This window comes from Phoxinus phoxinus (genome assembly GCF_949152265.1).
Source record: "Phoxinus phoxinus genome assembly, chromosome: 7".
Taxonomy (NCBI): domain Eukaryota; kingdom Metazoa; phylum Chordata; class Actinopteri; order Cypriniformes; family Leuciscidae; genus Phoxinus; species Phoxinus phoxinus.
In genome coordinates, this window is record NC_136882.1 from 28,370,480 (window position 1) to 28,395,752 (window position 25,273).

At 38.3% G+C, this 25,273-nt stretch overlaps 2 protein-coding genes across 3 annotated transcripts in view; one reads left to right on the forward strand and one right to left on the reverse strand.

Annotated features, from left to right (window-relative positions):
- The window catches only part of kdm6a (lysine (K)-specific demethylase 6A), a 52,324-nt gene extending 33,310 nt beyond the window's left edge, over positions 1-19,014 (forward strand). For both annotated transcript variants that reach the window (XM_079617705.1, XM_079617706.1), the window contains 21 exons: positions 1,081-1,207; positions 1,608-1,706; positions 1,864-2,083; positions 2,371-2,505; positions 3,746-3,886; positions 3,973-4,050; positions 4,162-4,266; positions 4,444-4,830; positions 5,409-6,172; positions 9,056-9,185; positions 9,455-9,560; positions 10,970-11,175; positions 11,650-11,711; positions 11,798-11,872; positions 14,134-14,282; positions 14,800-14,914; positions 15,024-15,211; positions 16,475-16,616; positions 16,716-16,842; positions 18,049-18,219; positions 18,347-19,014. In XM_079617705.1, the coding sequence (XP_079473831.1) occupies positions 1,081-1,207; positions 1,608-1,706; positions 1,864-2,083; positions 2,371-2,505; positions 3,746-3,886; positions 3,973-4,050; positions 4,162-4,266; positions 4,444-4,830; positions 5,409-6,172; positions 9,056-9,185; positions 9,455-9,560; positions 10,970-11,175; positions 11,650-11,711; positions 11,798-11,872; positions 14,134-14,282; positions 14,800-14,914; positions 15,024-15,211; positions 16,475-16,616; positions 16,716-16,842; positions 18,049-18,219; positions 18,347-18,376 (3,557 nt within the window). In that variant the 3' untranslated portion in view covers positions 18,377-19,014. The remainder of the gene's footprint in view (positions 1-1,080; positions 1,208-1,607; positions 1,707-1,863; positions 2,084-2,370; positions 2,506-3,745; positions 3,887-3,972; positions 4,051-4,161; positions 4,267-4,443; positions 4,831-5,408; positions 6,173-9,055; positions 9,186-9,454; positions 9,561-10,969; positions 11,176-11,649; positions 11,712-11,797; positions 11,873-14,133; positions 14,283-14,799; positions 14,915-15,023; positions 15,212-16,474; positions 16,617-16,715; positions 16,843-18,048; positions 18,220-18,346) is intronic.
- Positions 19,015-19,288: 274 nt separating this feature from the next.
- dipk2b (divergent protein kinase domain 2B) lies at positions 19,289-24,948 on the reverse strand. Its single transcript, XM_079617721.1, has 5 exons — positions 24,654-24,948; positions 22,816-23,080; positions 21,670-21,843; positions 21,050-21,338; positions 19,289-20,241 (listed from the first exon to the last, which is right to left on the reverse strand). The coding sequence occupies exons 1-5, from the start codon at positions 24,833-24,835 to the stop codon at positions 19,895-19,897; spliced, it is 1,257 nt and encodes a 418-aa protein (XP_079473847.1). The 5' UTR covers positions 24,836-24,948; the 3' UTR covers positions 19,289-19,894.
- Positions 24,949-25,273: the final 325 nt, after the last annotated feature.

The following is a 25,273-nucleotide window of genomic DNA, read 5'->3' on the forward strand; positions in this document are numbered from 1 at the left end:
AAGAAAAAGTAGTATGCAAGAGGGTGGGGGATGTCAAAGATGTGTAATGTGGCATATTTTGAAATAATTGTAAAACCGTAGTTCGAATATGTCAGGTTTTTTAATAACCTTTCAGTTTAGATAATCGTACATAATACATTTGTGTTCAGACAATCCACACTAAGGTATTGCATCATGCTGTCTCCCCAAAAGATGTTTGTGGCGTTCTCAACAACACCATCCCCAAATGTACTATCCAGGTTTTCTCAAATGTGTCCCAGTTCTCCAGGGCGTGCAAATTTGCCAGATGCAAGTGCTAATGTTAAATGCACAAATTGCTTTTGGGATGCTCTTGTATGGTTAGAAATCTGAGCTAAGGCCATTCCGAAAACTGGAAACTGGCACCAATGAGCAGTAAAGCACTCCAGAATGTGCCTGTCTGTAAGGTGCTTTGGGTAGAAAGCTTAAATAAGTAATGGAATAATAATTTGAATAATTGGTGCAGTGGCGAGTTGTGAATCCTTAAACACGAGCTTCTCGTCACTCCAAGCTTCTTTCTTTTATCAGTACAAAAAGAAGGCAAAAAAACAAACCCAGCTGCCATAAAACCATTGCCACGTTGCCCCTGCAATTGTCGGCAATGGTCTGGTTGCTGTAGTAACGGGTCCCGGGTGCAGGCGCTTGCCACAGGTGTTAAGAGCTCGGCTGGGATCAGTGCCTTGGAGAAGCCAGGCCACATGGGGGAAGTTCTTTGTCTGCACACTGTCTCGTTCTCCTTAACAACCTCTGGCTGGGTGGGAATTGAGAGGAGAGGGGCTGTTTGGACAGAGCCATATCTGCTGGGACCTTTTGAAGCTGCTGGTTGTAGTAGAACCCCCCCAGCCGCCAATTCCACCAGCTCAACCTCATCTCCCCACCCTACCCTGAATACAACAAGCACAAACCATTTGCTCCTTTATAAGCGCCAGCGTAACAGCCTCCACAGCCCACACCGTGGCTTAGTGTTGGGGAAGAGAGTGTTTGGTTATTGATGGTGTTCCAGTTGTTTTGTTGAGAATGCAGTTTTTTATTTAATTCTCATGTTTCCCATCGCTCCCTCAGGCTGGATGCATCACACAGTCGAACAGTTGGGAGATAAAGCCAACAAAAACAGCTATGCTATTCAGTGTCTGCAGAAGTCCCTAGAAGCAGACCCCAGTTCGGGACAGACTTGGTACTTCCTGGGCAGGTAGGCTTTTTTTTTTAACCTCTTGTAGTAGTGTTATGTCTGATTTAAATGAACACATATCAGTGTCATTCTTTAAATTGTTTTTTTTGTGCATGTGTGTTCGTGTATATTTTTATTATGTTTTATAACAATGCATTAATCGGAATATTAGTTATTTGTTGTTTGACCAAACTTTTTTGCTTGTGTCCTGAAGTAATCCCCAAACTATTTAATAAAACTACAAGTTCCTTTTAGTTTCTGTTGCTCAAACCGATTAAATGTATATCTCAAAACCAATGTAATTTTCTTTTGATATACGTGTCTGTCAAATAAAGAAACCGAAGTTATTATTTAAAATGTATGCTCTACACCTAATGTGCTATAAAGTGTCAGAATTTGTTTGTTTATGGTTGTAATGCAGGTGCTACTCAAGTATTGGTAAGGTCCAAGATGCCTTCATATCTTACCGACAGTCTATTGATAAGTCTGAGGCCAGTGCAGATACATGGTGCTCAATTGGGTAAGCGCTTAATGAACATTGTTTAATAGGTTAATGCTGCAAAAGCTCATGAGAGAGATATTATCTTTTGCTCATTATCATGTATGTGGCAGCTAGTTAGGAACCGGCTGTTTGTTTTGCTTTTCCTCTTTGACCCCTCCTCTCTGCTGTGCTGCAGTGTGTTGTACCAGCAGCAGAACCAGCCGATGGACGCACTGCAGGCATACATCTGTGCAGTGCAGCTGGACCACAGCCATGCGGCCGCCTGGATGGACCTGGGCACGCTGTACGAGTCCTGCAACCAGCCGCAGGATGCCATAAAGTGCTACATCAATGCCACATGCAGCAAGTCCTGCAGTAACATCCCAGCTTTAACCGCTCGCATTAAATGCCTCCAGGTAGAGAGAGTGCTCGCACGTGACATTATCAGGAGAGGAAGTGTACACGTTTCATTTTAATGTGCCTGTCATTGTTACTATTTTCTTTTTGGAAACAGATTGTGTACATTGTTCGTTTTTTTAAGTTCCTTATTTGATTTGAATCACGTCCCCGTGTCTGACATACTATACACTGAGAATGATATGAGTGTCATTTTCATCTGTGATTTGATGCATACCACCATTGCATTGACTCGAGCTTAGCCGAATCCAACATTGAACATGTTTTCTGCGCAATCTTTTTCTAGGCTCAGTTGTGTAATCTTCAGCAAGGTAGTTTACCAAGTAAAAGTAAAATGCTCCCTAGTATTGAGGAGGCGTGGAGCCTACCAATCCCAGCAGAGCTCACCTCCAGACAGGGAGCGCTCAACACAACACAACAGGTGAGAACAGATCAGCTAGACACGCCAGTAAGAATGGCTTAGACTTATAAAACTTATAAAAATGTTGATAGTGGTAGCTTGGATATTGTGGCGTTTTAAAGGAATATTTTCGGTTCAGTACAGGTTGAGCTTGATCTCATTTATGGCATTGTTTACCACAGAAAACAATTTCAACTTACTCTACCGTTCAAAAGTTTTTTATTAATAGCCTTCTTTCGTTCACCAAGGATGCATTGAATTGGTCAAAAGTGACCGTAAAGACATTTATAGTTTTACAAAAGTTGTATATTTCAGATCAAAATTCTTTTTTTAAGCTTTCTATTCATCAAAGAATCATGACATTTTTTTATCTGTTTTTACAAAAGTATTAAGCAGCACAACCATTTGATAATAATCACAAATGTTTATTGAGCGTATTAGAATGATTCAGATCGTGTACCACTGAAGACTGGAGTAATGGATGCTGAAAATTCAGCTTTTCCATTACTTTCCATTACCAAATGGTATTTACAGGGATAAATTACATTTAATATAAGAAAAACAGTTCTTTAAATTGTAACAATATTTGACAAAATTACTGTTTTTACATTAAAGAGACAAAAAAATCTTACTGACCACAAACTTTTGAACGGTAGTCTGTGACTGTACATGTGAGAGTTGTTGAATCAATGTAAAGATGATGTAAAAAAAAAAAAAAAATCTTAATTTCCACATATGTCGCACATTGAGCTTAGCTTGTATTGAACCTGTAACATTCCTTTAATGAAACATCAAAATGTGTGGCAAGGCCTGACTTCATCATTAAGTACCACTAAAAGGTCCTTAATTTCCAGTCATGCAGAACAATGTTGTTGTTAACATTGATTCTGGAGAATAATCTTAAACTGCTAAGGTTTAAAGTTATTTCCTCTAGTTCATTAGACCATAGCACTCATCAGCACACATCATCCTTTGTTTCAACATATTTGTCACTAATTTTGGGGAACCATTTGAATCTTCTAATTCTTTACATATGTCATATATTTAACTGATATAATTGAGAGTGAGAAAGGTGGCATAAACTTTCTCTTGTCTGCCTTTTTGCTTATTGTCTTGGGGAGTGGTGTGACACTGTCTGACAATAATCAATACCAAAGCTTCAGTGGTGAAAAAAAGAAAAAGAAAGAAAAAAGATTTGGGTTAATTTAGTGAAATGCTTGTGCAATTGTCCTAGCTGCAATTCTATATCTGTTGCCTATAGCAGACCACCTGCAAAGCTCATCAGAGCAATGAAGCACAGCCCCAAATCCCAGGCCAGTCTCTTCCTTCTCAAATGCTCTCTGACCAGACAGACGACCAGTCCAGCCCGGCCAAAAGGAAGAGGATTGCTAGTCCAGCCAGGGTACTGAGGGACAGCGTTTTAGTTTGTTTAATCTATTACAACTGACAGGAAATATTTGATTTACAATTTTCTTGTCTCGCCATCAGAGTTCACCAGATTCCTGGGCAAATGATCCAGGTCATCATCAAGTCCCCAACTGGAGTTTAACCCCACAGAAACTTCAGGTTTGTAGATCCAAATGTTATATCTGTAAACTGTTGAATGTGAAATGATTTATGTATTTATTACAACTGGGGCTAAACAAGTTTTTATTATTGTGTGGTTTGTTTACACAGCTTCTGGAACAGTTACGGACCAACAGGGCCAATCTGAAGCCAGTGCAGCTGCAAATGTTGGAACAGTTGGAAAAGCAGCTCAGTCTAATGCAACAGAATCAGCAGGTATGGATCATGTATAGTGGCGCAAAGCAGACTGCAAACTTTGAGAAAGGCTAGAGGTAGTGTATGAGTGGTTGTGAAAGTGAAATCATAATTGTGCCCTCACTAGTCTTCGTTTCTTTACTGTGATTTTAATATTGATAAAGGTGCCTTGCCTAACACTCTTGCTCTCTTCAACAGATGAGGCTGAATGCTATGGGTCAGATACGACCCAATGTGTCCAACGGTCCTGTAGCTGACTCCTCACTGCCTATGAAATCTAATTCCACATCATCCCCTCACCATCCACAAATCCCTCTTTGTCGCACACCCTCTGCCCACTCACGATGCGCTGCTCAGCCAATAGCCAACGGACCTGTCCTTGCAAGCCCCACCCCATGCAGCACGGCGGGAACCCTGGGTAACACAGATGCCGTCTCTGTGGGCAATAATCACCTCCCAGGATTGAGGAGCAACGGAAATGTGCCTTACTTGCGGCAAAACGCACTACCTCATAACTGCACAACCCCCACCAGCAGCAGCATGGATGATGAACCGTGGAAAAGCCAACACATCAACTCCACTCAGGTGAGATTAAATATCCTGGCCGATATGATAAAATCGTAATTATTTTCGTGTTATGGCCGATACCGAAATTCGATACCGTTTTGTTCAAATAATTTATTTTAAACTACAATCAACAATTTTAAATGCTACGAGTGAATTTGGTCATCACAACATTAATGTACACTAAAGATTTTTAGAATCTTTTTAGAAATGTCACTTATGCTCGCCCTATAGCTACATTTATTTTATTTACATACATTTGTTTTCTGTTTTAATACATTAAAATGTATTCCTGTGATGGCAAAGCTGAATTTTCAGCATTCATCATTAGTCAATAATTATTATTATCAATGTTCTGCTTAATATTTTTACGGAAAGAGTGATACTTTTTTTTCAGGATTCTTTGAATAAAAATAATTAAAGAATTTAAAAAAAAATTTGTGCAGTAATGTTTAAGTTTTAACTTTCACTTTAAATCAATTTTATGCATCTTTGCATAATAGTAGTAATCTTACTGACCCAAAACTTTTGAACGGTAGTGTATGAAAAGTTGAATAACACATGCACTCCTTAATCTAGCATTTCCTTATTTATCGCAGGGGCTTCAGAAAAGTCCAGGTTCATATTCAGCAGGTCCTAACAGTGAGCAGCTTTTCTCTTCTGCTGGGACTTCCCAGCCTACCCCGGCAGCCGGCACTGGCGTTCCAAATCAGGTCGGACGTTCGGCCACAGCCAGCGACACGTTAGCGCAGGAGGCCAGTCACAATCACCTACCCTCGCCTAGCTCCCCTCACTCTGCTACCTCAGGTGGACAGCAAGGCATGGTGCACACCAAAGAGAGCAAGCCTTCAGGAAACGGGCATTCCGCAGGGACGCCTAACAGCACTGCCACTGCAGAAGGACTGCCTAATCACGTCCATCAGGGCCAGGCAGACGCTGCTGGGGCGAAACCCTGCTCACCAGGTGTACTTAGTTCAGACAATCCTCAACTCTCTGCCTTGTTGATTGGAAAAGCCAATGATAGTAATAATAGTAATGGCGGTGGGTTGGCGGCTCCCGGCACAAAGGTTAACAACATTCACCCGAGTCTGCTTAAGGCGCAGGATCACTCGGTGGCCTCCTCTCCGTGTTCTGCCATGTCCACGGCCACACCCTCACCCAAATCGGCAGACCATCACAGCGCTCAGAACAGTGTTAACAGCCTTAACAGTCCCACGCTCAACGGCAAAGGTCTGGAGGACTCTCAGAGCCCCTTGAAGGTGGCATCTCCGCTGGTTTGTAGGAAACCGACGCCTCCCTCGTTCGCCCCCTGGTCCTCTGTCTCCATCTACCCCAGCTCCAGTGATGTGCTCAAAGCATGCAGGTAATTGACTCCTTCCTGTATTCAGCTAGTTGTCAGAATTCTAGGTAGATCATGTATTTTTTCACAGAATTTGTGCTACTGCTGTTTTTTCATTGATTTCTTCAGCCACTCCAGCAGGATTATCTTTTTTTCTTGCTTGCATGCAAACGACACACCCAGACAACATCCACACCACTCTATTGTCTTTTACAGGGGTTTTCAAAGTGTGGGGTACGCCGCCCTGAGAGCATGTCAGGGGAGGTGCAGAGTAGGCCTGAGTGATATGACCATGCCAATCGATAGATATTATTCTTAGGGATGCACCGATCCACATTTTTTCACATCCGATCCCGATACCTGAATTTGGATATCGGCCGATACCGATACTATTCCAATACCAGAGCTGTATTTGCTTTAATTTTATTATTATCATTCTTGTTGATTTTATATGATGCTGAAATAAACTCCAAAAGGCAACTTGAAGTATGTATAAGGTCAGAAAAACAGGAAATCCTGTTAACAGGAAAAATCCCATTCTGAAAACAAATATGCAACTAAGGATTTCAAATTGATTGTCATTTCAATATTTATTACATTTCATAACTACATTTCATAACTTCATAAGTCTTGAAAATATAAGAAAAGTGCAAGTGTAAACATCTAACACGCACACTATCAATAAAACAGTGTACATCTGAACAGCACAAATCAAGAACACTGGCTCTTGTAGAATCAACAAATCATGTTTTTAAAATGTAAAATATTTGAAAATAAATATAAGAAAAGTGCAATAACTGTAAGCATATTTTACTTACACACACACACTCTCAAACAAACACAAACACACACACACACTATCAATAAAAAAGATATTACACGCGCGTGGTCTCTTGCTCTCTCTGTCGTGCACGCGCTACACGGTTTGGAGCACAGTCTCTGTCTCGCGGGCGCGCTCGCTCTAGATTCCGGAGATTTTAACTAATCAGTGAGCCGCTATCATGGATGACTCCAAAAGTGATTCCTGACGGCTCCCGTTGTCTTTCTGCCCCCTGGCTAAAAAAATAATCGTGCTCTTTTACGTGGTGCTTTTTTAAATGTTTTATGGCGTTCGTTGTGTTGTACGATGCGAGGAAGCTTCCGCCCCTATGCATTACAGCTTTGCAAACATTGCACTCTGCGGGGTTTCCAGTGTGAAGTATTTCCACACAGCGGACATGTTGGCTAGCCACAATGCTGCTCAATGCTATCCTGCTCTAGCTGGCTGCAAACTGCGGAATGGCTTTCCTGATCGGGGACGTGTCTCATAACTCTGTCTCATTGAGCCGCGCCTCCGTTCAGGAAATCCATTCCACAGTTTGCAGCCAGCTAGCAGACTCGCCGGCGGGAATCACTTTTGGAGTTATTTTAGCAGACAACGTTAAAGCGCAGACATGGCTCATGGATATCGGTTATCTCCGCAGGTTGGATCTGGAAAATCCGATACGTGAACTACGCTGGTATCGGCGCCGATACCGATACTGGATCGGATCGGCCCCATCCCTAAATTATTCTATATAAATTATATGTATAACGTTATATCTGTGCAGACTGCTTAAACATGATAGAGTAGCAAAGAAACATGGACGTGCTTGAGTTATTGAAAGCACAATAAATCGTTGGTGCTCATCCGGAGCGTGAATTAAGTTCACTTTCTGGCTTATTGCGTTATGTCTAAATGGAAAGTTAACAGTTGGGCAAAATTATCATTGGCCTATATTGGATCTATGCATAAAGTCTTGAAGTGACGGAGGCCTTCCTGCTGCTGTCTGTTGTTAATGTTAATCAAACAATGAAATTGAAAACCATTCACTGCTCTTGACTGAATATCTTGCATAGCTTTATTAAGAATCTGTGTAGCCTATAAGTAATTCATATAGTGTAATTCAAATAGGCTGTATGCACACACCGAAATATTATGCACAAAGGTTTTCAATATTGCTAATAATAATAAATGTTTATTGAGAACTAAATCATCACATTAGAATAATTTGAAGGATCATGCTGAAGACTGGAGTAATGATGCTGAAAATTTAGCTTTGCCATCACAGCAATAAATACATTAAAAAATATATTGAATTGAAAATGGCTATTTTAAATTGTATTAATTCACAGTATTACTTATTTTCTACTGTATATTTGCTCAAATAAATGTAGCCTTGGTTATCATAACAATACATTTTTTAAATCTTTTTTCCCTGAATGAAAAGTGTTTTTGCTGTCAATTATATATATGTATATATGTGTGTGTGTGTTTACTCATCTAGAGCCTAGTAATAAGCTAAACTTATAAATTCCAGTTTACAAAATATTTTTTTGTTGTTGTAATGCCTCAGCATTTTAAAACGAGCTATTCTATCATTAAAAATGACAGCAAAGTGCCACGATCTCAACAACGCAGAGACTTAGCGGCAGACTGTCAAACTTGTAAAATGTCACAAGCACCAAGGTTCCTCTTCCAAATAAAACCAGTGTAATTTTGCTCCATCCTCACAGCTGTAATTATTTAGATACATTTTAGTTCCTGAACTTTTAACCCTCTGCAGTGATGCATCAAGTGGGACGTTTCCTACACTGTTTGTTTTGACTGGAACGGCTGTTGATCTCTTGTGATCTGGTTTGTGGCTCCATCTGTGTCTAGAAAGCAGCAGCACATTTGCCCTACCCTGTGTCCCTGTCATGTTAACAAGACATCTGAAATTATGTTCTCCACTGCCTCATGCACTCTATCAAAATGAGTTCAATAATATGATATACATTTTTATTTTATTATAATTGTAACATTATTATATAAATTATTGTATAATATTATAGGATACAACCATCTGAAAAAGTGCTAATAAATATCTTGTGAAAATTATTTTGCAGAAACCTGGGGAAGAATGGTGTGTCCAATAACAGCATCTTACTGGACAAGTGTCCCCCTCCGCGGTTACCAGCTCCACCCTTCCCTTCTCTGCCAAAGGACAAGCTCAATCCTCCCACCCCTAGTATTTATGTAAGTAAATGTCATCGACGTCTGACACGGTGCAGCCTGGATTGACCTCCTCAACTCTTTCTAGTATTGCTGCCGGCATGTTATTTACAAGGCAAAGTACATTCCAAAAAAAATCCAGTTGGACTGATTGAAAGCACTTTTTTGCCATGGGAAAGATATTTAAGTAAACCTTATTTAACCTATATTTAAGCTTGCTCTATTACACCCTTTTTAAAATTCAAAGCCGTTATTTTCTAGTCACCTAAACCTACCTTTTAAAACCTTGGCAGTTGGAGAACAAGAGGGACGCTTTCTTTCCGCCGCTACACCAGTTCTGCACAAACGCAGCCAACCCCGTTACAGTGATCCGTGGCCTGGCTGGAGCACTCAAGCTAGGTGAGCGTGTTTCTGAGCGCTTGTGCACATTTGTGTGCTTGCCTAAGCACTGCGTACATGTGTGAGCATTGAGATGTGGTCCGTTTTATTTTAATTTTGCATTGGTTTAAATTTAGTGCTCAGTCATTTGCAAAACTACAACAGTCAGGTGACATTTAACTAGCATTGCTACAGGCAGTGAGTTTTGGAACACATTTCAAGATGACTTGGCTGCAAATGACAACAGCACCATCTGCATGTTGAACGTGTCATTGCATAAAAGCATCTCCACCACAGAACATTTTTATTTTACAGTATGTGCACTTAGTACTTAGGTAAGAACGCTGTAAAGTACACCCGAGTAGTATAAGGGTTAAAGTTAGGTTTATGCATAGGTTCATTGTTAGTACCTAGCTATTACCGGTATACAGTTATTGTAATAACTATAATCAGTGCATAGTTATGCCCATGTGGAACAGGACTGTAAAAAAAGTGCTACCAAAATATACAGTAGCAGGATTCTTCTTAAATGGACTTTGCATGTACCTGCTCTTCAAACCTCATAAATGACATAATGGAATATATAAATTTCCTTTGAGAATAGTCTCTAATGGTCTGCAGGAAGTAGAGGTACGTTAGGGGAAATTGACATTCATTTGTAAAATTTTATTCAGATTGACATTGTATGCATTATTGTGCCTGTCAATCTTAGACTTGTTATGTATTATCTCATCATTTTTGGTTGTTTGGAAAATTTTAGCCATTTAGACAAAATTTGCACACTACCGGTACTTTAACAGTCATAGTAAAGGTCAAGTGTTGTTTTTCCACATATGGCACAATCTGTGTGTAAGGGTTTGATACCTAAACATATTCACGTTTGAGTTGTAGAAAAGGTATGGCCTCTTTCCCCTATTTTTTTATTGTTAATGCTGGATCTCATTTAATTTAGAAATGCTGCAAAATTCAATGACACTAGCTGCTTTTCCACTAAGCTACTTGTCTGTTGCCCAGTTTCTCTGTTTCTCTTCTCGCTATTTGTGCGAGCGAAATAAACAAAAATGTATAATAAAATAAAAAAATCTGATCAGCCTGCATAACTCCATCGCTATATACATTCCAAAGAACTGTTATCAGCCCCACAGTGAAAGCAACGAGAATGGTTTGACCCGACGGTGGAAAAGCGGCTTTTCTCTCCAAAAACATGCCTTTAAATAAATTAAAAGGGGAATCCCCTTTTGGTAATTGAAATATTTATTATAATAATTATTATTATTTAATACCTAATTTCTTGTTTAAACTTCATCATTGGGACCTCTTAAAGAGGGTAGTAGACTCACTTGATCAAAGAACTTATCTAACAATTTGATGGTCCTGGATATTTAATTTATATCCATATTGATCATTTGATGTCTTTCTCTCCGCGTCAGACCTAGGATTGTTCTCCACCAAGACTCTGGTGGAGGCTAACCCAGAGCACCTGGTGGAGGTGAGGACTCAGTTATCTCAGCCCACTGATGAGAACTGGGACGTGCCAGGCAGCAGGAAGATGTGGCGTTGTGAGAGCAGCCGGTCTCACACCACCATTGCCAGATACGCTCAGTACCAGGCCTCGTCTTTCCAGGAATCGTTGCGGGTGAGTTGTCATCATTCCATCATGAAGAAATTTTTTTGCTGTCTTAGATAAACATGTAGATTAGTGAAATATGTCATTAGTGTCATCAGTTTGATGTGGCTTCAGATATCCTGGTCGTCATGATCATTTCTTCATCACTCTACTTGAAAATAATGGCCAGAAAATAATTTGCTCTGAACTGGGGCCAGTATGGCAACGATCTACATTTCTTCTTCATGCCAAGAGTTTGTGTGTGTGTGTGTGTTTTTTTTTTTTGTCACTATCATGTCCTTTGGGAGTTCAATTTCACTTAGATTGTTGACCGAGGTACATTAGCAGCTTCTGAGGCAGTCCAAATACTTGAAGTGTTTGGTCTCAGCCAGCTGTTACGAGATCACAAAAGACATGTGAGAAATAGTGATAGTGAGAAACAGTTCATGATTGGTGCTTTGGTTTCTAATGGTTCCTTTTCACAATTTATTTATTATCCAACAGGAAGAAAATGAAAAGAAAGGGCAAAAAGACCACTCAGACACAGAATCTGCTCCTTCAGAAAAGTAAGTCCTTGTTCCATTAAAGCCTAAATGTTTTAAACACTTGACAGAACCATAGTCTTTAACTGGATCCTGCATTTGTGTTTCAGTGTGTTGCGGAGAAGAAGAGGTTCCTTTAAGCACATCAAATTCGGGACAAACATTGACTTGTCAGATGAGAAAAAGTAAGTGCTTACTGGTTTGTACTGAGTGCTTATTTAAGCCCCAACCATCTAACATGGTATACAAACTTGCAGACATGCTTGTGTGCATCAAAAGTCCCAAACTCATTGTATAGTCACAATAAAAATGTATTTGGATAGGCAGAATGTATTTTCGGATCGTACCACACAAGTCTTGTACGTGACCATTCAGCACATAGTTATAGGCATATAAAGATTTATATGCCCTCAGTTTCTCTTTACACTCGGTTTCTCTATCGGGTAGGTGTAGAAGTCAGGCCACTCAACCGGAGGTAGCGTTAACGTTAATCCTGTCAGATCGTCCATCCATTGACTGAGCGTGTACAGGTCAGCCAATCTGGTTCCGTCCGGTAAAATTAACTTTTGCAAATAACAATCGTGGCCCTGGACAGTGAGTGACCTTGCGCATTAAGATAAAATCGGATTTTCTCCAGTCATTGTTAAAAAAAACAAGCTAACAAAACTTGCTGACTATCGTTAGTGAAGCGGCCAGAGAGATTGTTCTGCCACCACCTAAGCTTCGCCCACAAAAAACATCACCATGTTTACTAACGGAAAAGGGGTCTATATACCGGTACACTGCCATTCAACCAGACAAATTATTTCAGTAAAAATAATATATGTATGTGTATATATATATATATATATATATATATATATATATATATATATATATATATATATTAGGGGTGGAGCCGAACCCGAATACGGTATTCGGAAAGGCACAAATAACGTGTTTTTTACAAATACTTATTTCGAACAAATACTTTAAAAAATATTTGTATTCGGGAATAGGAATAACTTTATATCAAAAAGCTGCGTTTCCTCATGAGACCGCAGTGCACGACGCCCGGATGAGTGAGTGAGTGACGGACGCAGGCTGCTCAACACAGCAACAGAGAGGGAAAAAAACACTTAACTCCATCACTATTTTTGTTGAATAGATTTTTGTACCTTAACTGGGTTCCTGAGGCAGTTTATAACTTTCGGGAAGTGGAGTTTGATCGGGAGATTATTCCATTACGCGGCATTATTGACGTCTGGAGTCGGGCGCTCTCATGTTCGCTCTGTTTACGTAGCTGTTTAGCGCGGTAATTTAGACAATAGGCTGTTTACAGAGTAACGTTTACGTTCGGTTAAAAATGCGTGTGTAACGTTAGTTGTCGAATTGTATGAACGTGAACGAGTTATATGGTACGTTTAAGTTACTCAGTCTTTTGCAGACAGCAAGATGTAGCCTAGGCTTCATAATGTTCACAATGGTATTTTATTAGTTGTTTTAACCATGGATGAGGTAATGACTGTTACGTTATTTTATTTTCAATGACGTTCCTTGTTTCATTGCTGGATTTATGGAAAAATATCAACCAATATTGCATATCCATCATTATTAGAATGTATATAATTAAAGAATACGTACACTATAACGTAAATTAGAAGTGTAACGAATTTCTTTTTCTTTTTTTACGCCTATTTTGAATTTTACTCGAATACAAATACAAATACTTTTCCCCCCTCAACAAATACAAATACAGATACAAATATCGGCTGCTTTGCACACCCCTAATATATATATATATATATATATATATATATATAAATTATTACTTTTCTTTTTAAATATGAGAAACTTTTCTTCTTTTGGGTAGAAAATTATTGTGCTGCTTCATGAAGTGTGAAAACAGAGTAGTACAGTTTCTATGTTTATGACGTGTTAGTACACTTGCATTTCTTGTACATTCTGGTATTTGACATTTATTTGAAATCAAAATAGCAATACTTTTAAACATTGTAATTGTCTTGACAGTAATTCTTGATAAGTTTAATGCATTCTAGGATAAGTCACCTAACAGAATCTGAAATCACTATAATCTGGCAATAAAAGCTTAAATCTTAACCGCTTTTTATTATCTAATGGACAAACGTTCTTTAAAAAACAGTAAGCTACTTAAGTTCATGAAGTACAGTGAATTTTACCATGGTGAAAAGAAGTCTTAGGCTCTCTGCTTCATGTAGTGCTTAGCAACGCTCTTTAACTGTAATAAAATCAGTTTAATGCATGCCTCATGTGGTTAAGTGCTTCATCAAAATGCTCTTGAGTTTCGCTGTAGTCTGAGGATTGTGTGAAAATTAAATGGACCTCTTCAGACCTCTTACAGCGTTCAGACTGACTCCTAGAGTTGTGATGGAACAGGAAGACATTAGGTCATTGTATCTGATCTCTCTGCCCTGTGGCCTTGCAGGTGGAAGCTGCAGCTGGCTGAGTTGAGTAAGCTGCCTGCCTTTGCGCGGGTGGTGTCTGCAGGGAATCTGCTCAGTCATGTGGGCCATACCATTCTCGGCATGAACACCGTACAGCTCTATATGAAGGTCCCAGGCAGCAGGACACCAGGTCAGTTTATTGGCACGCAAGCACATACACATCTCGCTGTGCTTTTACTGAGGCAGCATTCTCAAATACAGACATTGGAAGTAAGGCCCCGTTTACATGTACATGGTTATTTTGAAAAACGGAGACATTTCCCTTCGTTTGTGCCCTTCGTTTACACGCAAACTGAGAATTCTAAAAACTCCGGCCAGAGTGGAGATTTTGGAAAACTTTGTTTGCATGTAAACTGTGGAAAAACAGAGTTTTAGGCAGCCGACGTCACAGTATGTGACTCTTTTCGGGATTCTGATTTGCTAACGTGGGCTTGAGCTTCTCGTTACACTGCTACCTACAGGTTTGGCATGCTCTAGACGGCATATACACGGGTTCGTGTAACGAACACTTTTCTGAAAACTGACAGGTGTGCACGTGTTATTTTTGAAAATGGAGAGGGGTGAAATGTCCGTTTATGAAAAAAGCCGTCCACGTGTAAACGTAGCCTGAGTAAGTGTAGATGTTAAATGTTTCTTTGCCCATTCAGGTCATCAAGAAAATAACAACTTCTGCTCTGTCAACGTTAATATTGGCCCTGGAGATTGTGAATGGTTTGCTGTTCCTGAGCCGTACTGGGGTGTCATGAATGATTTCTGTGAAAAGTGAGCACTGTCAAAAACTGAATTTGTTGAATCATTATATGCTAAAATGAGTGTCTCAATTTTGTAGACTTCTCTTGCCGCACTGACTGACGTGTTTTTTGTTATGCAGGAATAATATTAATTACCTGATGGGCTCATGGTGGCCAAATCTAGAGGACTTGTATGAGGCCAATGTTCCAGTGTATCGCTTTATCCAGCGACCAGGTGATCTGGTCTGGCTCAATACAGGCACTGTGCATTGGGTTCAGGCTATTGGCTGGTGCAACAACATTGCCTGGAATGTAGGACCACTCACTGGTAAATTTGCCAAGTTTCTTATCACTGCTGTTGGACCACCAGATCTGTTCTAAAACCTAATGAGCTGCCTAAGACACACTGCCTACCTATGCAGCTGTCTTGAGAAAGCATCCAAACCATTATTCATTGTCTTAAGTGACTGATTTGGAACACTCTATGTTGGAAGCAATTTGTGTTAAAAAATCTTGTTAACGTTTTTTCACAAAGTTCCAGCTGTGTAAAAGTCACCACATTCATTCGTAAATATTTTATCAGATATTTTGCACATCCTATATATAGGTTAAAAAACAATAATTTGTATTATTATTTTTTATAATTATATGTACTGTACATGGTTCGAATTATTGGCACCCTTGGTAAATATGAACAAAGCATGTAAAAATAATTACTTTTGTGAATTAGAATTCACAGAAATCTAACCTTTCATTGAAGTAAAACATTTGAGGGTGGGGTGGGGGGATAATATTGAAATCAATGTTTTCTCCAATACAGGTTGGCCACAATTAATGGCATCTTTTTGTAACCTCCTTTTCCCAAGATAACCTCTGTTTTCTCCTATAATGGCTAATAAGTTTGGAGAACACCTGACAAGAGATCAGAGACCATTCCTCCATACAGAATCTCTCCAGATTATTAATTATTATTAATTTGTATTTTATATTTTTATCAGATTTGTGCCTTAGATGATGGTAAAACAGACAAATGTTTGAGCAATTCTCCTATGTTTTGAATAAGAACACGCATGAATATTGGGTGAAAGTTTTTTTTTTTTTCATGTTTTTAAGTGTTTAATTAAATATATTTATAGTCAACCTTTCTCTTGGTTTTTGTCTGCCATCTTGGATTATTTTTTCTTGATATTTAGCATTTTTGGATCAACTTATCTATGAAGGATAAATGCAGGGCTGCCCTAAAATGTGGATGAAATAAGGTATCTTAGGAGGCAGAATAGTTTTTGCTGCCTGCATTTTAGCTTTCAAGTCTGGCGTGTGCCTTTAATGCCTTAAATGCTGTCTATTTTCTATTTCATTTAAAAGACTGAATAAAAAAAAAAAATGCTGTGTTGGTAGGCAGCTCACTTTGTTTTAGAACCGAAGTGCATGTCAATTTTGAAGAAAGTGTTTTCGTTGAAAGAAACGTTTTTCAGTCTTAAGGTTTACAGATAAAATAACCTAATTATCAGTTATACATTTCACTTAAGTTATAATACAGTTCATCTATTTGTTAACTGACAGAAGGGTCTAATTCTTATTCGTCCTTCAGTGCATCAGTACAAGTCGGCTGTGGAACGCTACGAGTGGAACAAACTCCAGAGTGTCAAATCCATCGTGCCCATGATTCACCTCTCTTGGAACATGGCCAGGAACATCAAAGTGTCAGACCACAAGCTCTTTGAGATGATCAAGTGAGTCTAGTGCACCACGTTAATGATTGTGGCTCTTTGAGTGGTCACAGTGATGCAGTTTAATGGAAGTGTTAAATATGGTCTGTTCCTCTCCCTCAGATACTGTTTGTTGAGGACACTAAAGCAGTGTCAGATGCTGAGGGAGGCTCTTATAGCTGCTGGCAAAGAGCTAGTTTGGCATGGAAGGACCAAGGACGAACCTGCTCACTACTGTAGCATCTGTGAGGTGTGTATCCTTCATTAATGTTTTCTAGCACAAAATAAACATGAATGAACATCAGAAGGTATGTTGAGAAGGCAAGGTACAGTACAACTTACTGAAATCCATGTGTCACGTAATTGCTCAATCAAACCGTGGAAAGATGTCAATAAAACGGTATGTAAACAATGCCACGTAATCTTACATTTACCTCAAAAAAGCAATTCAGTGACTATAAACTCCAGAGAGGAGCATTTTGTTAAATATGCACACTATATTGCATATTCAGTGTATTTTTACTTAATCTGTTCTCTAATATTTATTGTTTGAATAAATCTGTCTTTGACACAATCTAAACGCTTGTTTAAAAAAAAGAAAACTCATTCAATTTATTATAACATTATTATAAAATTATATATTATAAAAACGTTCTTATGTGTAATTTAATTGCAAGTAGCCTATACATATCAGCTAATTTTTCAACCTCTAATATTGATGTACCACCTGAGGTTCCCTGTATAGTTTACAGTATCAGTTGAGAATTTTTTCCTAAGGACATTTGCCATGTACTGTACCTGATGGGCCCTGATTAATCGATATCGAATAGAAATCGAACCGCAAGCTAGTGAATTGAAGTCGAATTGTTAAATTTGTGCCAATGCCCAGCCATAATGTAAACTTAAGACTTAAGACAAAACGCTTTGGATGAAGATGTGTTATGCTCCAGTGTTCCATCAGGCCGCTTTCTGATTTGAGATTTCTATATGACAAACTACAGTGTGTGTGTGTTTGTCCTTGGGGTTCCCCTTCACACAACAGGATTTCTGATTGTAAATATTCAACATGTAGAGATCGGTGCAGCCCTGACATTCTTCCGTGCAGATTCAATCACTCTGAACACACATCACACCACAGGAAAATCTGATAAGATAATCTGTAGAACCATCAAGATAATCAGGACTTTACCTAGGATTGTCGGAATGGGAGAATTGTATTATCTTGTTTTATACACATTTAAGTGGGTGCCTTAAATCAAAATTTCTATAGGTGAACATTTCATTTCGATCCATCTTTTTCTTGATGCTGGACTTTAAAAACTAGAAAGTTTTTTTTATATTTTAGTTGATTTTAATTCTACTTGTCCATTTTCATTTGATTGGATCTTTTCTATCCATGCTTGCTTTGTTTCTTTTTTTCTTTTTTGTTAACGGATCTTTTCCATTGCTTTCCCAGGTGGAGGTCTTTGATATGCTGTTTGTCACCAGTGAGAGCAACTCACGGAAGACGTATGTGGTGCACTGCCAGGGCTGTGCTCGGAGATGCAGCCCTAACCTTGAGAACTTTGTGGTTTTAGAGCAGTACAAAATAGAGGACCTCATGCAAGTGTATGACCAGTTCACCTTAGTGAGTCTCAAAGCTTCCTGTAGATGCATCTCTGCATGAAGCTTTTATATCAACTTATATTCGTACGATTAACTGTCCCAGGCAGCAAGCATTGAGCATGGTTAACGTCCTCTTGCTCTCTCCACAGGCGCCACCCCTGCCCTCCTCCTCGTCTTGACGTTAACATTAACGGTTCTTCGGATAACACCCTGGAACGCAACACATCCCTTTCTGATATTCAGGAGACCTGATCCAGTTCCACACCACTGGTTTCTGTAGCAAACCCCACGAGGCTGCTGGTTCGAAGCTGTTTGTCTATGCAACCTTGCCAAGTATGGAGTTTCGGCCCACTGGAGTGAAGTGGGATCGTCTCCATCTTCAGGACTGTCCCAGCTTGTTCAGCACCACTTTTCTTTGAAACACAAACTACAAATAGACTAATTGCTGAGGAAAAATGGTTTTGTGTATATACCACAAATGTCAAAATCACTCAAAACTACTGACTCTTCCTTTTTATTGTTGCTTTAATCCTTTTTTTGTTTTCTTTTTCTTTTGTGGTTTTCTGTATTTCATGTATGGGCTGATACATGATTATTTTATTTTTTATTTTATTTCCTCTTAAATACTACCGTAGCTGGTCTTTTTTGTTCAACATTTTCTTTAGGTAACAAAAAAGAAATTTGTAATGTGAATTTTCTTTCTTATTAAAAATAGTTTTTGCCTCTTTTTCTTAAGGAAAAAGTTAAGTGGGGGGTGGGGGTGTGTGGATAGCCAAGTCACAAGGAAAAATGGGTTGCACATAGACTAAGGAATAAACTTTAATTTGTGTTTTTTGTGTTATATTTCTAATCTTGTAAATTTACACTATTTATAAATATTTATTGCTTGAAAATATTTGTTGATGGAATGCTGTTATTTTTTTCCAGAGTTCCTGCCATTAAATTTTATGGAGTAATGTAATTTTGAACATTTCTCTTTTTACATTTTCTATACATGAATAAAACTGCTTAGCAAACATTGTACAGAAACATGAAGATTGATATGGTTTATGGGTTACTAATCAGAGTTGTCTTTGTAATTAAAATATTCTCCTTTTGTGATGAAATTTCTTGTCTCAGGTGTGAATAATATTTATGCTTTTTTTATTTTTATTTATATATATTTATTGCATAATATGTCTCCAAGTTTGTCTGCTGGCTATACTTGGATAAGATAAACATTCTTTATTAGATATATGCTGATAAAGGTATGTAGTGTCTGGAAGATAAGACCAGGTTCAGGCTGTATGTGAACTTTACCCAGACATATTTACAGGTGAAAAATTTGAATATTTAATTTTTTAGTTCAATTTAAAAGGTGAAACTAATATATTTAGTACTTATATTTAGTACTTACAGCTTATGAAAACCCCAAATTCAAAATTAGAATATTGTGAAAAGGTTTTCATAAGCTGTAATCCATAATCATCAAAACTATAACAAAGGCTCGAAATATCTCACTTTGCATGTAATGAGTTTATATAATATATTCGTTTCACCTTTTAAGTTGAATTACTGAAATAAATGAACTTTTGCACGATATTCAAATTTTCCCAGTTTCACCTGTAAATAGATACTCCACCCAAAAATGTTTAATTCTGTCTTCATATACTCGCCCTGATATCATTATAGTAGTTATGTCCTGTAGTAGTTATGGTCTAGAACTTGTCACTATAGAGGCATTCAGGATACCTGTATCCATAAAAAGTGCTGCATGCCCTTAGTGTCTGTAAGATGTCTTTTAAGGCTTGTATGGCAGCGATTATTCTTTGGTCAGACTGAGATTGGTCTGCACAGTTAGCTAGCTCAATCACTGCTGCTCTGGGAAGCTGACCGGACTGCACATCATTAGGGACGAGCAGTTTGTTAAGGACATGTTTGCATAGTAGGGTCAAACTCTGTGTGGCTCGGACAGTCTCACATGGGGGAGGTCTCGCACAAGATCCACTCAGACAGGAGAAGACATCAAGGTGTTCTGGTAGCAAGTCTTCATCAGGAGAATGTCCTGCCGGAAGGAGTGGTATTATTTAATTAGAGGCATAGCAAGAATGATTACTGTACATTAAAGCTGCATTATGAATGAATAAAAAGCTTTTTTTTATTTTGATCTAGCTTTCACAAAGTGGTTGCTAGTCATCATGGGGTCCACTTAAAATTACATAATTTAAAAGAAAAAAGTATTTATTTGATAAAAAAATGCAGTACAGTAATATTGAGAAATATGATTACAATTTAAAATAACTTATAATATATTTTAAAATGTAATTTAATTCAGTGTAGGCAAAGCTGAATTTTCAGCACCATTACTCCAGTCTTCAGTGTCACATGATCCTTCAGAAATTCTACACATCTATGTATGCTGATTTAGTAAAGAAACATTTCTTATTTTTATCAATGTTGAAAACAGTTGAGCTGCTTAATATTTTTGTGGAAACTTTTTGTTCTTTACTGTTACTCAATCAATTCAGTGTGTCTTTTCTTATGAAAGTATTAATTTGTTTAAAACAAATTTGAATGTTAGTGTACTGTTTATAGTGAACGTTATAAATTGTAGCTACTTGAAACCTGGCACAAAAAACAAACATTCATATATATAAAGAGCAAATAAGTATAAATATTGAACCTATCCATACACACATAATTACAAAACTGTTTATGTACTTTTTTGCCTTACTGCTTATTCCAACTGGCAGTTGATGTAGCCTATATACAAGTCTTTTCTTCACAAGGTTTGTCTGTGTACATGGTAAAAGGAATATTTTACTGCAGAAAACTATTTATAGGTAACCTGTAGCGATTAAGCCCAAACTGACCTTCCTGTAAGTCAATGATCCCTATGGTACTGGCATCCACAATGAAGACCCTGCTATCATCCAAGGTGCCAAACATGTCCTCTGAGACACTGGTGTAGAAGAGGCTGAACTGGAGGCTGTTGGCGCTCAGGCTCTGGGTGATGTGAAGGAGCTGGTAGACGATGTCTGCGCGGCGCTCCAATGGAGAGTTAAACAGGCTCCTGAGGGGTCTGCTCCCTGCCCACACCATCACCCTTCCACAGGAGCCGTGGTAGCGGAGGAAGGGCCAGCCCTCCGTGCCTGGAAACATCTGCAGGCAGAAAAGGCAAAAGTAGGGCTGAAAACAGGAAGCGAGGGAGCTTGAGCGGGCAATGCCAATGTGTGTTATTTTCAATTTCTTTATATATAGAGGTAGACAGTCCCTCTTCCTGTGTTTGGAAACAACAATATTGAAATGTCTCAGATAATGCCCCTTTCCCTTGAAATAACAATGTCTACATTCAGATTTATGCTTTTATCCAAAGTGATTTGCATTGCATTTTTTAAGTATGTATTTTGATTAGCTCATGCATTCCCTGGGAATCTAACCCATGACCTTTATGTTGCTAGCATGCTAAAAATCATGAGTATACTCATCATACCTGCAGTATAAGAGGCTGTTGATTCACAGCCAGAGTGTAAAGAAGTCTGAGTTTGTCCTTTTCACTGAAGTGCTTCATCTGCACACTGCCCACATCGGTCACTTCGAAGTAGCGTCGCACAATGCGGTCCAGCAACCTCTGAGACGGACAGCGCAGCATCGGGGTGACCAGACCCTGGAGAAAGAGTTTTGATAAATAATACTTAGAAGCAGTCAAATGTGACGTATAAGATGTTTCTTCAACTATGGGCTTGTTAACTTTGACACTCACACTTTTTACATTCTCGCGATGTAAGTTGTCCACTAACAATGTCCAACAGAGTGTGTGTATGTATATATATATATATACCTAACACTGTTCATAAAGCATTCATCAAGCAAAAGTTTTAGATTGTTTTAGTTTTAGTTTAGAAGTTTTTGTTTACACTATCACCGTTTTAAACATTAAAAATTATGACTGAAAATCTGGATCTGAGACAAGGGTACAACCATAAAATATATACATAAGGGCAAATTTAAATTATAAAAAGTTTTCCAGACAATTTTAATGTGACCATTTATTAAAAAGAATAAAATTGAATTCTGGAGCATAAAAGTGCACGGTACATTTTTTTTTTTATCAATAAGTTGACAACATATGTTTTTACATTGCTTTAACTCATCAAAACAATGTTTTGTTTTGTCAATGTTTTTGCAGTGTGTCTGAAGTTCAAGAAACTCCACGTAGTCTGTCTATTTAAATTTTGTCTAAAAGAAGAAGTAAATTTTTACCTTTCATCCTTCCTCAACAAAGCTTTTCTTTAAGAAATATTGACAATGAAGAAAAAAATTGCCACCTTATAAGTGCCAAATTGGCACCTCCTACACATTTGTTATCACAACATTTTATCTTTTGTCCTATCAAATTAGATAATTAGTGTGGTTCAGATAACATAACATTTTGAGTATCTATTTTTTTTTTTAGACCAATCACCTTTGTCGGATTAACTAAAAAAAATTATTTCAATGAACTCACTTACTTTTTTAAGTTAAACCAACAATAATTATTTTAAGTGTAGTTTTCAAATTGATACTGCTTTGAAATGTAACTCTTCGGACTTTAAATCCTGAGCCAATGCTGACCTCAAATAGACATTAGAATGCAGACCTTCACCATGCTGGGAAGCAGTATGTTGGAGCGAACCCAACTTTGGAAGCGTGAAGTGGCCCTGAGGACGGCTTCAATGCTGCAGGATTTCCCTTTGCCCGCTGAGGTGCAAATGCTATTGTCTGATATCTCGTGCAGGTGAGGAGACATCAATTGGGACAGCACCACAGGTCTCCAGCCCGCTGTGCTGTCTGTATAGTTTCCCTCATATGAGCGCACGTCTGCTGAGGAGAGATTAGACTGAGCAGTCAGCCATCTTTCAAACCTGCGGTGAAATAATCAGTGTACACGTTAGCTTCCTGTTTTTGGTTTCAATGCTCATGCTGCCCACTCTGAACAATGATTAGATACTGAAATCTGCACATTTGCAGACAATTTTGTTGTAGAAAAAGGTACTCTTCTGTTTCTATTGTTTAATATATTCAATGCCCATTTTTGTGTATCTGCTGCCTCAAGAATAGCCTACTTTTACAAACAGAAATAGTTGATGAGGCATGCTTTCTCTTGCTAACTGAGTTTTGTAACAGAATATAGTATATTAGGCCTGTATTAGATCAGCGATGATATGTAACAGTTTTAAGTAATGTAACAGAACATCTTTACTTCAGTTCAATATCTAGATATTTTTGTGTTTGTACATTTGCATATACTTTTTTCGGGCAAATGTGTTCACGTAGAGGCTTTCATGGGCCAATGTGAATAAATCTAGGTTTAATTTCAAAGACACCAGGTAGTTTATGCCTGACCATTTTCTTATCCAAACTGAGGCGATGTGAACAGTATGGAGCGCTAAACACTCTCATGTAATATTTGTTTAATTCATAGGCTACTAGACGCCAGAGGGCGCCCTCGCGGAAACAGTCCACAAGTGAGACTCATAGAAGTCATTACACTTATGACGTTCCAGGAAATCCGTTATGGTCAAAGGAGAAAAAAGAAAGAAAAAAAGAACCAATTTGCATGAAGAAATGTGAATACAATGAACACACGATTGTGACAATATATTGTTTGTGTGTTTTTCAAGCCATCTCTAGGTATTTTCATAACAATAAAGTAAATGAATAATGCCGTTCTAATTGACAGCCTTTATCACATAGAATTTTTTTTATATATTATTCTGTGATTATTTTTTTTTTACATTGTATAAAATCCATGATGACTTAAAGTCGGCATGAAATCAAAATTGACCCTATTTACTTTGTTAGCGGATATTACTAGTCTTGTGGTGAACAATTAAACTGTGCAAGTTAATACACAGAAAATAATAGTTTGCCGTGGTTATCTTTAATCAAAGTCTGAAAAGTTACTTCCGGGTCTGGAATGGTTCTTTTTCTGATCACGTCAGTTTGACGGCTTGGGTTGCTTAAACGCTTAACCACTCCCCTCAAACCGTTACTCTGCTATGAGTGAGAGATGGAGAGGAGGAGTGCTGAAGTAAAACCCTGCCCTCTGTTCAATAATCCGTTTCACTCGGAAATGCGTCACGACACTTGAGAAAAGTCGTTTGTAGTGCATCAACTAATCAATATATAGGAATATAGGAATATTACAGACTACAAATGAGTAGTGTACAAATGAAAAGTGTATTTGCTTTCTAAGGCAATTAAAAGCAAGATATAAGAAACAAAAATAAAACCTGTCTTTTAGACAAAGGTCAGATAAAAAAGGGCATTGCACTTGACACTTCTGTCCTCCTCACTTCTGAAACGATGGCTAAGCCCATGGATATTTGGATACTTTGATCAAAGGATCCTGTAATAATCTATTGTAGTATTAATGTTTTTTACAGTCTTGACTGAAATGTATTCTTTGCATAAATAGGAAATATCTAAGTTTACCTTATTTCATCCTTGAAAAACTTCTTGCAAATGGATGTTCCAACGCAGGCATTGCATTTATCCAAACCTAGGAGGATCCTTCTGAAGTCATGGGGTTTCTCCCGGGGTGCTGGTGAGGGGTCTAGAGTACCAAGCGCCAGTATGAGGCACAATGTCCAGACCTCTGACCATATACCCGCCATTACTGTATCATAAACCCCAGAATCACAGCATCATAGTGGGCAGCCCAGTATGGTTAAAACCCCTGCAGCCTTAACATGAGCACACCAACACATTAAACAATAAACTGGCACCTCTTCAGTGTTAACCGAAGTATATCTGTTATATCCCCTGCACTAAACACCTCACTTAGACAGGAAACACATGGAGAACAAAGATAACCCTTGTCGTCATGGTAATACTTCCTCCTGCATACAGCCTAATTTCAAAGCTACGTGCAAACCCAGTTTCACTCATTGAGGTCTTCTGAAATGCTGATTTGAATCCATTTTGTGTATATTATTGATATATGTACACCTGTACAACTTGATTAATCCAATTTTACAGATTGCATTTTAAAGTTCATATTGATTCGAGAAAAAAACTTTAGAAATAATATAATAACATCAAAAATATTGCGA

Coding starts and splice junctions, on each gene's coding strand:
- dipk2b (XM_079617721.1), bottom strand. CDS start 24,835: ATGGCGGGTATATGGTCAGAGGTCTGGACATTGTGCCTCATACTGGCG. Junction 23,081..24,653: donor TTTTTCAAGGATGAAATAAG/GTAAACTTAGAT, acceptor ATTTCACCGCAG/GTTTGAAAGATGGCTGACTG. Junction 20,242..21,049: donor GATCATTGACTTACAGGAAG/GTCAGTTTGGGC, acceptor TCCTTCCGGCAG/GACATTCTCCTGATGAAGAC.